General features: G+C 39.3%; 2 protein-coding genes across 2 annotated transcripts; both read right to left on the bottom strand.

Annotated features, from left to right (window-relative positions):
- Positions 1-227: 227 nt before the first annotated feature.
- LOC122884032 (multiple inositol polyphosphate phosphatase 1-like) lies at positions 228-6,719 on the bottom strand. Its single transcript, XM_044213323.1, has 5 exons — positions 5,938-6,719; positions 5,658-5,852; positions 3,911-4,008; positions 2,365-2,495; positions 228-965 (listed from the first exon to the last, which is right to left on the bottom strand). Exons 1-5 carry the CDS (start codon positions 6,524-6,526, stop codon positions 587-589), a joined length of 1,392 nt encoding a protein of 463 aa, XP_044069258.1. The 5' UTR covers positions 6,527-6,719; the 3' UTR covers positions 228-586.
- Positions 6,720-8,134: 1,415 nt separating this feature from the next.
- LOC122884082 (multiple inositol polyphosphate phosphatase 1-like) lies at positions 8,135-12,710 on the bottom strand. The gene is made up of 5 exons (XM_044213479.1): positions 11,859-12,710; positions 11,578-11,772; positions 10,824-10,921; positions 9,673-9,803; positions 8,135-9,313 (listed from the first exon to the last, which is right to left on the bottom strand). The coding sequence occupies exons 1-5, from the start codon at positions 12,436-12,438 to the stop codon at positions 8,935-8,937; spliced, it is 1,383 nt and encodes a 460-aa protein (XP_044069414.1). The 5' UTR covers positions 12,439-12,710; the 3' UTR covers positions 8,135-8,934.
- Positions 12,711-13,663: the final 953 nt, after the last annotated feature.

Genomic DNA, 13,663 nt, shown 5'->3' with positions numbered 1-13,663 from the left:
TGACCAGAAACAACCCTACCAAATATATTTTACTAGAAAGTTAAAATGACTTGTAAGACATGTTTAATGTAATAAACAGCACCAATTTTCTTGTCATACATACTGACCACGCAATCTTGTGCTTTCTCAAACCAAGGGTAACCAATTTTGGTTGAAGCAATAGCAGTCAAAAATTGCAGCACACTTCACTTCAGGAAATGCTTCTTGAAAATCGGGAAACAGCAAAGTGATGAATATAGTCTTTAATTCCTGCTCTACATTGCGCAATAATGGAAAAAATAAGCAATATAGCAGTAGTAATACTGTAGTGGTACAGGTGAACTTGAAATCTAATTCCTAGGCTGGGATCATGGGGTGTTTCAGAGACATTAAATCTGCCTTTTCAGGCATAAGACAAAGGGAGAAAATGCTTCCTTGTTGCTTCATTCTAATAAAAGGGAAGGTCAAACTGATGGTTTACATAGGAGAAGCATTCAGACTAAGATGCTCCCATTGGGACCACAATTCTCACTCCATTTTGCAAATCAAAACACATTAAAGCCACTATAATGTCGTCATCTCCAGAATCCACCCTGTCTGCCTAAACTTAAGCAGGATGCTTGAACAGCTGACACTCAGTCTCAAAGTCACAGCCTTGGAGCAGTTCACTGTAGTGCTCTTTGACGTCTTGATAGAGCGGTATGGAGGCCCGCTGGTCAGTCAAACCGGGGAAAGTCACAGGCTTCTCGTTGAGCAGTGGCTGCAGTCTCAGGTCGCCTCCCCCGCAGTCGTATAGCACCAGGAGTAAGTTAGCTGCATAGGGTAACATGTGGCTGGTGCGGAAGGAGCGTTTGGCCTGTGTGGCGTAGTTGGTAGAAGTCAGGGTATCGTTGTCCTTGAAGAAGCCCAGGAGGGTAAGCAGCGGCAGCAGGGTCTCTGCATGGCCGACCTGGACTGTCACGGCTTCAGTCACCTGCTGGCCTGACCTGACATACAGGATATACATCATCAGTTTCAGGTCTAACACAGAATGAGCTCTGTTTAAAAAATGTCAAGAAGTGTCAAAGTAAATTATTCAGACTACATCTTGCAAGCTAAGTTTTCATATTATATCAGATACAAGTCTGGAAAACATCCACAGAAGAGTCAATTCAGCCTGATACTGAAACAATCGGACAAACCTCGTGGACAACTATTAACCTAAAACTAGGCGTTAATTGGCTTTTAAATTGGCAAAAATTTTGATAAACGATTAATTGTTAAAAATGCCAAACAAGCTCTGGCTCCAGCTTCTAAAATGCATGAAACATGTACCAAGTAATGTCTGAGTTGTTAGACAAGTGACTACGCCACTCTTAATTTTCAGTGACATCTGTGGAGGGACATATTTTTGACCTCCATACTAGTAACTAAGGGATATGGCGAGTCTTTAACCAGGGAGAGTTTCAAACAGAAAAGCAACGCCTCTTGCCAAGAGCAAAAGCAAAACAACCCAGATCATGAGGCAGACGCACTGAATGAGAAATCTCACAAAACACAAAAGCAGTAACACCTGTACAATATCATGCAATTCAACACAATTTGTAAATGATTTGTTACTGGAGCAACACTTCGTTCTAGTACTATATGTTGTGCTTTTGTCAGTTTAACAAGTTGTGACTTGTTCTCTATGCATGCCATACTTGTTTCACATCATGCTATTGCATATTCACTCAAATTAGTGCTACATTTAGTCACACAATTTAGATTTGGGATATTCTGTCCTGGGGACCACTGGGAGGTCTCTCCCTCAGGTTAGCCTCCAGGGCCAGGAGAGCTTGGCCCAGTCAGTACCAACACTTGTAATTAGGTTTCCAAGGGTCTTGTTTTGTCCAACCAACAGTCAAGACATGATATAAAACAGAGAAAAACAACAAACCATCAAATTGGAGAAGCTGGAAACAGCGAGTGTTTTAGTGTTGCAGATTACTTTTATGTTGATCGACTTATCAATTAAACGACTAATCATTTCAGCTCTACTTGTAGTGTCTTATTCTATTACTCAGTGTCTTACCATGCTGTGGTTTAAAGGATAAGGCTGGTGATATTCTATATTTTTCTTATTGTCAACAAATCAACAAAGACAAAAAACAACAATGAATTGAACCTACTAACAAGCATTGTCTGTGTATGCTTGACATGCTTATTCCATAGTCTTAAAAATACATCAGTGAGCCACACAGTAGCACTGAAAGAGCCAAAGAAAAGTAAGGATGTTGGGAAGTATTGAGAGATGGACTAACACATTGTTGGTTTAGGTATTTTCATGGGATTTGTTCACAATAAGAAAAATACAGAGTAACACCTACATTTTTATGTACTGAAGGACATTTAAGTTTTACTCACTTGTTCTCGCTGGCTGCTTTGTCAAGTCGACTAAACATATCATGGAAGAGAATGCAGCTCGACTTGCTGTTAATATCATAACCATAGGCTCTTTTCCAGAATTGTTTCAGGTCATTTGCATACTCCATAACCTGTTGGTAAAAAAACTGCAAGTCTGAGTGTGGGGTGAAGACTATGTGTTTATTTAACAATACAGATTTCATAGTAAGAAGTAATGCAACAGATCTAGTATAGGGTGTCTAGTAGGGGTGTAAGCGGTACGTGTATTCATCCCGAACCGTTCGGTACAGGACGTTCGGTTCGGTATGCGACTTCCTCGGATCGGTACGACCTGTGACCCAAACTATTACTGTCAAAATCGTCTATTCATGTCGACTACCCGCGTACACGCGTGGAACAGAAATTCTAGAGTGTGAGTTGCGCCAGTTGCTGTCTATCAGCTGTAGCATGCTAGTAGGCTTAGCCCAAATGTGTTGATTAGCGTAACGAGACAAAACCAGACTGGAAGGCGAGTCCTTGTCCCCACAGCGTTCAGGCAGCCTCTCACTGCAGATTCAGACTGTGCCAAATCAATAACTAGTGCTATAGGAGTGTTTATCGCTACAGATATGCGACCATACTGGAACTATATATATCAAAGTGCTTGAGCCCCACTACAATGTGTCTTCACGTTCATTTCGTTGTGCCTGCCCTAGGTAAACCAGCACAAGCTGCAATTGTTCGGGAATTATCAACAGTATTATGAGGGAGCATTATTGACATTTGTGTTATGTGTTATTTATTTTTTTCTTATTGGCAATATGACAGTATTTGAGTGCATTAACTGTTACAGTAAGAATCACGGTCAATCAGCCACTGTTGAATGTTTACATTTTTCAAATTACAAAAATTTTTTTTTTTGTTTTCCCTGCTGTACCAAAAACTTACCGAACCGTGACCCTAAAACCGAGGTACATACCGAACCGTGAATTTTTTGTACCATTACACCCCTAAAGTCTAGGTTAAGTAAATTTGCAGCCCCCTGTCCAGGTTAGACTTTTAAATTCAGGATTAAAGAAACTAAACAAAAAAATAGATAAAACATATTCAAGACTTTTTTTCTTACTAAAGAGTGTCTTTGATGACATTGTTCCTCTCATGATTTGAGGGTCTAAGACTGCTGGTGCTGGGTACTTCTAGCACGATTAGATAAGCTTGCTTTATCCAATTTTTTATCTTGTTATTTTTCCTTTCTGTTCCTATCCTAGGTTTTCTGTTTCTTGCAGACCTGTTAGTGATACATTTAAACAAAGTTTTAGAAAAACTGTACACATTGTGATAAAAAAGGCCCATACAAAAATTAACTTCACACAGTCTACAAGTGCCAAAGATATAGCATGATATGGACATTTTTGCATTCTGAAATCCAGGGCAGTTTTGACAAAGTGTCTACTTGTGCAGGAAAGCATCATATTTGTCCACATTGTGATACATAATTAAGAGTAACTTAACATTTGATGACACCGGCACACAAAATCTACAATCTTTAAGTAGCTGAGGCCCGTACCTGTGCATCGACCTCATCGAAAAGCCGACACCATGGGGAGTTCACAGTCTTGATGGCAAACTCATAAGCACACAAGTAAAATGCAGCTTCGGCCATATCTGCAGGAGAAAGGTTCCAATAAAATGTTAATAAGTAGTGAAATCTGACAGGCCAGCCAGCCATTAAAACAAGCACAACCAAATGCACTGGGAAGTGATCCATTTCATCCTAACACCATGCTGTGTATTGCTTAATCACTGCACCAGTGTGACATTTATTCAAGGCCCCAAATAAAGTCAAAACTGGCTACAACACAGTCTAGTGGAGCTCCAATACTTGCAAATTAGAAAACAGCTCCACCTACTGTGCAAATACTCACTGTGAAATATGGTATGTTCTAATACCTAACCCACAACAGAGCACCACAGTCCAGCATTTATAATACATAATAAAGATTTCAATAATAAATGAATAATGAATGGATGTAAATGAGGCAGTTTTTAAGGAAAATCCTCTGAAAATCATCAAGTGTGTAGTGGTGGAAAGTAACTAAGTACATATACTCTAGTACTGTACTTACGTACAATTTTGAGGTACTTGTTATACTTGAGTATTTCTTCTACTCCACTACCTTTTGGAAGCAAATATTGTACATTTTACAAAATATTTATTTGATACCTTTAATTACTTAGCAGATTCAGATTATTAATACAAATTTTAATCAACAAATAAATTATAATGTATTATTATGGATACAGATAAAACATTTTTGTTTCCTTGGTGAAATTCACAGGCTATCCGGCAGTATAAATAGTAAAAAATAAGCCCAATCTTTACCAGCTGCAACATTAAAGTAATGAACATATTTATATAGCTATAATAATAATAATCCAATAATATAATTTATATTATTCTGAAATGGACCATTCTGCATAATGAGTACGTATAGTATATTTTGATGCAAATACTTTTGTGCTTTTACTTGTAGGGCCAGCTGTGGCTTAGATGGTAGAGCGAGTTGTCTACTAATCGGAAGATTGGTGGTTCGATCTTGGCTTCCCCCAGCCCATGTTGAAGCAACATAATGACCATCTTCAGTGGAGGTAAGTTACTAAGTAGTACATTTACTTAAGTACAGGTTGAGATATTTCTACTTTACTTGACTATTTCCATTTTATGCTACTTTATACTTCCACTCCACTACATTTATTTGACATCTGTAGTTAGGGTGCTGTAGTTACTGACACATTGCATTAGTAATAATAATCCAATAAAATAATATATATTGATATAGCACCAAAAATGGATTACCAACCAGGTAAAGCGGGCAACTTCTCTGGGCCCCAAAAGTCCCAGGTTAAACTGATTACTTTTACATTTGTTTGATATCAACAGGGTCCTGCATTATTATGTGACTTTGTGGCCCTGTCTTGTAGAGGGGCCCTGTTCTAACACCTTTATTATTTTTGTTTGTTTTGTGCTCACATGGTGCATCTTCCTAAAATAAAGTTGTGTTTCATCAAATTACCATAAACTAGTTGAAATACAGAAAACCCGGGGTCAGGTAATAGTCCAGTGTAGGAGCACTGGTTCTGTGCATAAATGAATGAAGGTGCAGTCTATAGTGTGCTGTGTGCACTTTTGATACTTTAAGTATATATTTGGTGGAAAATACTTATTTTGTTACATTTTGTTACAATGTTGTAATTGGTTGGGGTTTTTTTTAAACACAAATAAAAAGGATCTGAATACTTCCTCCACCACTGACCATCTGTGATGAGACTATACGGGACTCTGAGACGGTCTGCGATCTTCTCCTGGACCCTCCTCATCTCTGGTCCCTGCTTGAACTTGTCCACCTCTGACAGAGCAGAGGGGTTGTTATCAACTTCCTCCACAAACCTGGCGCACTGGTCAAAAAACCTCATCAGAGCATCATTCACTGCATGGTCAAACTCCTTATCTGGGTAGGGAAAAAAGGGAACACGTTATATTGAAAATGCATACAAGAGGTAAATCATAATAGTATCATATCATCATGGGCATACCTGTAATAGCCCACAGCTCTGTCAGTCCGGCCTTGAAGGACAGTGTGCTGTTGACACACCTGTGCTTTGAGCTGGTTATGAATTTGTAGAATCCACCTCGGAGCTTCTCCTCTGAAATCAGAGAGGGGAACAGCTTTGACAGCCTGACGGCCAGATGCATGTGATCGTTCACACCTTTCTGGACGAGTCGGCCGTCCATGTCCTCATTGTACCACATCGTCCACTGGGTCTGGATCTCACGCAGCCAGCTCTCTTTACCTGAGGCGCTGCTCTTGACCAGCTCGTAAAGCTTCTGCATCTTCTTCACGTTTTTGGTCGTCGGGTACCTTGTGCCGTGTCTTATTATGGCCGTCACATGTATTTCGCGACATTGTGCAGATGGAGGCTGTAAGATCGATCTGTTTACAGCAAGTATGTCCTCTATGAGATACGGGTTCACTTCCTCATACCTCCCTTTCGTGCTGAAATATTTAGCAATTGCTGGTATGTTTGGATTGTCCTCAGGGTTCACATCGTTCCGAAAACAGCAGCAAACGGCAGTCATGGTGGTGAAATGAACAACAATAACTTTCCAAAATATAATCGGCATGATGCAGCCTGGTAGTTTAAATGTATGGCCGCGTGCACCCCCACCTACCAGACCCAAAACTGGGTGACGTCGTCGATGTGGGACTGGCCAACCAATCCATAACACGGAGGTTTGCAGCAGCAAGATAAGCCTTACTTACTTAAACTGACACTGAGGTTACATAATAGACAATAATGGACTTTGATCATTTTTAACCACATTGCTGTTTGTGCTTATGTGCATTTTTAAAGGTGCCTTGCCCAACTTTAAAAAACTTTTTAAAAGTTAGTCCTGTTGCGCTGGGTGATTTACCCTGTAGCCTAAAATGACTATATTCATCCATAAATTCTATTAGCATTAGTTTTCTCCACCCCTGACTTTCTAGTTTGACAGTAGCCTACCATGTTTAAAGAAACCACTTTCTGAGATCAAAGTAACACCATAAATCATATGCTGTGGTAATGGAGTGCATTATTCATGCCACTCCTGTCATTGCTCTCCAGTGGTGGAAGAAGTACTCAAATCCTTTATTTAAGTAAAAAGTACCAATACCTCAATGTAAAAATACTTTACAAGTATAAGTCCTGCATTTAAAGTCCTACTAAGTATTATAATTTAAATTTATTTAAAGTGCAGAACATTGGCTCCTGTGACAGATACATTATTATATGACATTATTAATAGTGATGCATTAAATTGTAAGCATCATTTTACTCTTGTAGCTGGTTGAGGCAGAGCTATAGGGGCTGGGCCCCTCCAAAGGGTCACAAGATAAATCTGAGGGGTCGTGAGATGACTAATTGGAGAAAAAATAAGGAAAAATAAAGTTCTGCTACACAAATTTGAATGTATTTTTCAGACTTTTCTCTAACTTTTGCTGTTTTGTGTGAAATACTGGATACTTTTACCTCATACAGTTATTTAGATGAGAAGTTTAGAGGGGAAATCTGTCTTTGGTTGAACTGCTAACAACTCTTAGACATCTGAAACGTGACAAGAGGGCCCAATTTGATACTCACAAACCAAAAATTTTGCAAAGCACTGGTTTAATCTTTGATAATGTGTTGTATTTTATAAGATGATTATTATGTACAATTTTAATCTGAAAAGTAACCAGTAATGAAAGCTCCCAAAAAATTTAGTGGAGAAAAAAGTACAATATTTCACATCTCAGTGTAGTGGAGTAGAAGTATAAAGTGTCATAAAATAGAAATACTCAAGTAAAGTACAAACACATTAACATTGTAAATAAATACAGTACTCGAGTAAATGTACTTGGTTACATTCCACCACTGTACACAGTTGCTGTGTACCCTGGCTTCCCACTGCTGCATATTTTAGTCACCACCCTGCCATTTGTTATCATATATTAATTTCTGTATAATAAAAGTGAATTTTATTTCAGTAGGTACCTAAATAATTAGTATTTTTATGAATCACTTTTCTGGCCTTACAGTGGTTAAATCAATGTATAGGTTGCGAGTCAACCACTGGTATTAACTCAAAGTTATTTCATATGAAAAAAACAAATTGAGATACTATTGCATATGGATTTATGTTGATATAAACTACATTATTTCCTTTTTAGAAAGTTATTATTATTAATAACTGATTAAACCGTTTTCTATATTGTAGTTCTTTCTATTTATTTGCCATAACTATTGAAAGAAAGCAAAACATGTTAGTGGTTTCTGAAAATGTTGATTACAGTAAGCAGCAAAGTGATCAATGGAAGACATCCACATTTAAAATTTCAAAAGCAGAACAGTTGAAACGTGCTTATTCAACCAGTTACATTTTCATGGTGGGAGCACATTGTTTATTACATTTTGCAAATAAAAGAGACTAAAACCACTATAACTCCAGAATCTTCTCCAAAATCTACCCTGTCTGCCTGACCATGCAATCTTGTGCTTTCTCAAACCAAGGGTAACCAATTTTGGTTGAAGCAATAGCAGTCAAAAATTGCAGCACACTTCACTTCAGGAAATGCTTCTTGAAAATCAGGAAACAGCAAAGTGATGAATATAGATGTGTAAAATTCCTAAGCAGAACATATAAAATATGTACACTGCAAAAAAGTCTTTAATTCCTGCTCTACATTGCGCAATAATGGAAAAAATAAGCAATATAGCAGTAGTAATACTGTAGTGGTACAGGTGAACTTGAAATTTAATTCCTAGGCTGGGATCATGGGGTGTTTCAGAGACATTAAATCTGCCTTTTCAGGCATAAGACAAAGGGAGAAAATGCTTCCTTGTTGCTTCATTCTAATAAAAGGGAAGGTCAAACTGATGGTTTACATAGGAGAAGCATTCAGACTAAGATGCTCCCATTAGGACCACAATTCTCACTCCATTTTGCAAATCAAAACACATTAAAGCCACTATAATGTCGTCATCTCCAGAATCCACCCTGTCTGCCTAAACTTAAGCAGGATGCTTGAACAGCTGACACTCAGTCTCAAAGTCACAGCCTTGGAGCAGTTCACTGTAGTGCTCTTTGACGTCTTGATAGAGCGGTATGGAGGCCCGCTGGTCAGTCAAACCGGGGAAAGTCACAGGCTTCTCGTTGAGCAGTGGCTGCAGTCTCAGGTCGCCTCCCCCGCAGTCGTATAGCACCAGGAGTAAGTTAGCCGCATAGGGTAACATGTGGCTGGTGCGGAAGGAGCGTTTGGCCTGTGTGGCGTAGTTGGTAGAAGTCAGGGTATCGTTGTCCTTGAAGAAGCCCAGGAGGGTAAGCAGCGGCAGCAGGGTATCTGCATGGCCGACCTGGACTGTCACGGCTTCAGTCACCTGCTGGCCTGACCTGACATACAGGACAAGTGGGGTTCAGAATTTAACATAGCTTCTGCTGTAACACTGAAGGAGCTGTATTTCACACGTGTTTAGTATAAAAAAACACAAGAGAGGACAAAAACACTTGCTACAAAGCAAAATATGCAATCTGAGGACACATTTTAAACCTCCATACTTGTAACTAAGGGAGGACACAGACTAGTCTTACAGTACTTAACTTTTGACAACAGCAAAACAACCAAGATCGGGCGACAAGTAGGTAGAACCAATGATACCGGTGATTATTTCATCTATTCCACTTGAAGGTTTTCATCAAGGTCTTCAGCAAGTACATTTTTATGGACTGCACGTCATTTAAAGTTCACTTACTTGTTCTCGCTGGCTGCCTTGTCCAGTCGACTAAATACATCATGAAAGAGAATGCAGCTCGACTTGCTGTTAATATCATAACCATAGCCTCTTTTCCAGAATTCCCTCAGGTCACTTGCATACTCCATCACCTGTTGGTGCAGATAGTTCAAAGGTAGCCTGTGTGTGGGTGAGCTTTAGACTTTAAAAAGAACAATATCCCATTTTGTTAGTTTTGAGTGTGAGGCCAGCTTGTAACACAAGACACAAAGGCTCTTTCTTATACGTATAATGCCAAAGGTTTTCTCGGTAAATGAATGGTGTGCGAGAAGGTGATTTTGCTTTTGAGTGTATGCTGGAACAAGACACTGAAGTTAATATTCCTCCTTCTTTTGTTAGAAACAAGCAATAGGATATCTAGATGATTCGCCTAGTGTTGAGGGTGCTGAGTACCTCTGACCTAGATTAAATGGAGCTGTTTGTTTGCTTTGTCCTGTTTGAGTTGAATTCAATAGTTGGTTAAGTATCTGTACATTCCTGTGGCCCTGGTTAACCCATGTGCTCCTCTGGTCGGCCCAAGTGTGGCTCTCTAGAAGTGCCTCAAGTCCAAGGAGACTTGCTTGTAAATTTGAACTATATTTCCTTATGTAGAAAAACATCCTGTTCTACACTTGGTGATAAAGACCTCTATAAATAAATGAACTTCATATGATGGTGAAATAGTACATGTGCTGCCAAAGCTGCAGAGTGTAGACATTCTCAGTGACACAGAAGACATTTTAACATGCCATAGCAGGAAAAGCACAGGTGTAAAAATAATGGATGAATTCAATTTAGCTGCTTCAGTGTCAGGGTCCTGGTATTGTGCATACTGGCTCACTATCACACTGGCAATAGGACATTCAAATAGAACAGAGCCACAGTTAATGCTATTAGTAACACATGTGCCTGTGAAAAAGGTCAATTGTGCAGGAAAACATCCCATTTATTCTCACTGTAATAAATGACTCCGTAAATAAATGAACTTCAAACAAGCAGTTCATGTTTCTGACCTGCAAATATCTCCTGACTAACTGTATTCAGCCTCATAAACATTATAGCTGAATTAAGGGAAGCATTTGATGCTGCTGCCACATTAAATCTACATACAGTTGACAGCTAATTGCTCCTACCTTTGCATCATCCTCATCAAAGAGCTGACACCAGGGGGAGTTCACCGCCTTGATTGCAAATTCATAAGCACACAAGTAAAATGCAGCCTCAGACATATCTGCAGGAGAGGATGTGGTGAAATTACACAGAGAATGCAGCCATTTAGAAATCTGAGATGCCAGAAAAGTGACATTCTCTCAAAATAAAGAAAGCACTTAGAGAGCGCATACTTCCACTATAAGCACCAAAAACTATTCTACTATCTAGTAACACTACAGTTGCTCAGAAAGTAGTTTGTCTTAATCTTAACACTGAAGCACCTAAGTAGGCTTAATTATTACTTTTTGAAGCTTATGATACTAATTCAAGGCCATAAATGACATGGTTCACTACAACCTGGTGCAGAGGCCTCACTACTTACAAATTAGAAAACAGCTCCACCCAGTGGATGTATTATAGCTGATACAAAGTATCTAATCAATATGCACTGAGGCTATAGTCTGTTTTAGGCTGTGACACAGATTCAATACTGTAAATTTACTATGCTTGGATTAACGGCAAATTTACTCAAGAATCTGGAATTACTTTTTTCATACCTGTAATATACCTGGGACACATATATATATAGTCTTGATCAGTCAGTTAAGAAACCCAGTACACGAGACTATTGAGAGCATGGATCCTTGGGAAATATGATAAATATCTAAATACTTTAGAGTACATGCAGACAACACACTCAACAGCGTAAAAAGGTAGCATTTCTGCACATATGACCATCTGTGATGAGACTGTACGGGACTCTGAGACGGTCTGCGATCTTCTCCTGGACCCTCCTCATCTCTGGTCCCTGCTTGAACTTGTCCACCTCTGACAGAGCAGAGGGGTTGTTATCAACTTCCTCCACAAACCTGGCGCACTGGTCAAAAAACCTCATCAGAGCATCATTCACTGCATGGTCAAACTCCTTATCTGGGTAGGGAAAAAAAGGGAACACGTTATATTGAAAATGCATACAAGAGGTAAATCATAATAGTATCATATCATCATGGGCATACCTGTAATAGCCCACAGCTCTGTCAGTCCGGCCTTGAAGGACAGTGTGCTGTTGACACACCTGTGCTTTGAGCTGGTTATGAATTTGAAGAATCCACCTCGGAGCTTCTCCTCTGAAATCAGAGAGGGGAACAGCTTTGACAGCCTGACGGCCAGATGCATGTGATCGTTCACACCTTTCTGGACGAGTCGGCCGTCCATGTCCTCATTGTACCACATCGTCCACTGGGTCTGGATCTCACGCAGCCAGCTCTCTTCGCCTGAGGCATTGTGCAGGACGATGTTGTAGAGCTGCTGCATCTCCTTGATGTTTTTGGTTGTCGGGTACCTTGTGCCATGTCTTACTATCGCAGTCAGATGAATTCCATGACATTGTGCAGATGGAGGCTGTAAGATGGATCTGTTTACAGCAAGTATATCCTCTATGAGATACGGGTTCACTTCTTCATACCTCCCTTGTGTGTTGAAATATTTGGCAATTGCTGGTATATCCGGATTGTCTTCAGGATTCACATAATTAAGTAAACAGCAGGAGATGATAAGGAAATGAAAGATGGTGAATTTCCAAAGAAAAGTCAGCATGATGCAGTCAAGATGAGGCTTGAAAAGCAGTTGTCCCCAAAATGTTTCCAAACCCAAAACATCTGTGTGACGCCGTCAAAAATGGGACTGAGCAGAGTCCATTCCAGTTTGTTTACCCCAATTTCCTCACAGCAGCATATCCTAAAATGTAAAGTAAACACATAGTTGTTTTCTTGGGAGACAGTGTTGTTGGGAAGCCCTTTGTTTTATCTACTCTCTGACCACAACTACCTAGGTATAATATAATACAAATCACAGCTGTAGTAGTTTCACTTCAACCGCTTTCATGTCAATGTAGCACAATAAAACATTCACCATATAGCTGAACTCATCAAGAACATTAGTTTCTGCTCTGCCTCTCTTGGCAGGGTCACATTTGAGATCTGTTTTGACTTGTTTATTCGCCTAAGAAGAGGGCGGAACGGGTGACCTAATTTAACACTGTTTCCCACAAAGTCTTTTGGACACGTGCCTTCCCCCTTTTGGAGAAAGAGGGGGCAAACTTGATCCCAGATGTGGTTGAACCATCGTGTCATTGGAAAAGATACATCTGCCCTGTTAGCAAATGTAAGAACTCATCAAGATGCAGCATGATATGGATATTTTAGCAAAATATGCCCTTATACATAACATTGTGCAGGTTCACGGACATCCGTTTTGTCATTTATTTCCCCATCCACTCTACATAATTGAAGAGTCACTGTGGTGCATATTTTTATTCTCACTTGTCTGTCAGTTATATTTCAGTCACTAGATGCTGTTTGGTAGAAATTCAGTATTATAGGGGCATTTCACTTTAGTCTATGTTTAATTGTCGCTTTATAGCCTTATACGTGTTTAACTCATATTACTCTACCCATTAAAGCCAAAAGTATTATATATAATTTCAATACTTAGACCCTATTATATGGTACTTGCATATCAACATGCATTTAGTTGTTACATGTTACTAAATGTCAAGATGACATTTAGAAATGTATGTAAGAGCTCCCATCTGCAGATTTTTACATCATGTGTAATTAAATTCTTGCAGGGGATTGAAAATGAACTAGCCTCATTTAAATGTCAACTTGAACTTGATATGTCTGCACCTGCAGTATGTCATAAACTGTTAAACATGGCACACATAGATATTAATATGCAATGCTAATATCACACGCATTATGATATCAATAACTAAAAAAAGGCTTGTATTTTCTTTTTTAAGTTCTGTTAACAGTATTTC

Source organism: Siniperca chuatsi, linkage group LG11 (assembly GCF_020085105.1).
Source record: "Siniperca chuatsi isolate FFG_IHB_CAS linkage group LG11, ASM2008510v1, whole genome shotgun sequence".
Lineage (NCBI taxonomy): Eukaryota > Metazoa > Chordata > Actinopteri > Centrarchiformes > Sinipercidae > Siniperca > Siniperca chuatsi.
The sequence above is the reverse complement of the archived record's forward strand: the minus strand, read 5'-3'. Positions and strand labels throughout refer to the sequence as shown.

What these genes read in the sequence shown, in the direction of transcription:
- LOC122884032 (XM_044213323.1), bottom strand. Translation starts at nt 6,526, where the DNA reads ATGCCGATTATATTTTGGAAAGTTATTGTTGTTCATTTCACCACCATG. An exon ending in GTATAGTCTCATCACAGATG is followed by an intron (nt 4,009 to 5,657) that starts GTCAGTGGTGGA and finishes TTTCTCCTGCAG; the next exon opens with ATATGGCCGAAGCTGCATTT. An exon ending in AAAGCAGCCAGCGAGAACAA is followed by an intron (nt 966 to 2,364) that starts GTGAGTAAAACT and finishes CCTGTATGTCAG; the next exon opens with GTCAGGCCAGCAGGTGACTG.
- LOC122884082 (XM_044213479.1), bottom strand. Translation starts at nt 12,438, where the DNA reads ATGCTGACTTTTCTTTGGAAATTCACCATCTTTCATTTCCTTATCATC. An exon ending in AGAGCTGTGGGCTATTACAG is followed by an intron (nt 11,773 to 11,858) that starts GTATGCCCATGA and finishes TTCCCTACCCAG; the next exon opens with ATAAGGAGTTTGACCATGCA. An exon ending in AAGGCAGCCAGCGAGAACAA is followed by an intron (nt 9,314 to 9,672) that starts GTAAGTGAACTT and finishes CCTGTATGTCAG; the next exon opens with GTCAGGCCAGCAGGTGACTG.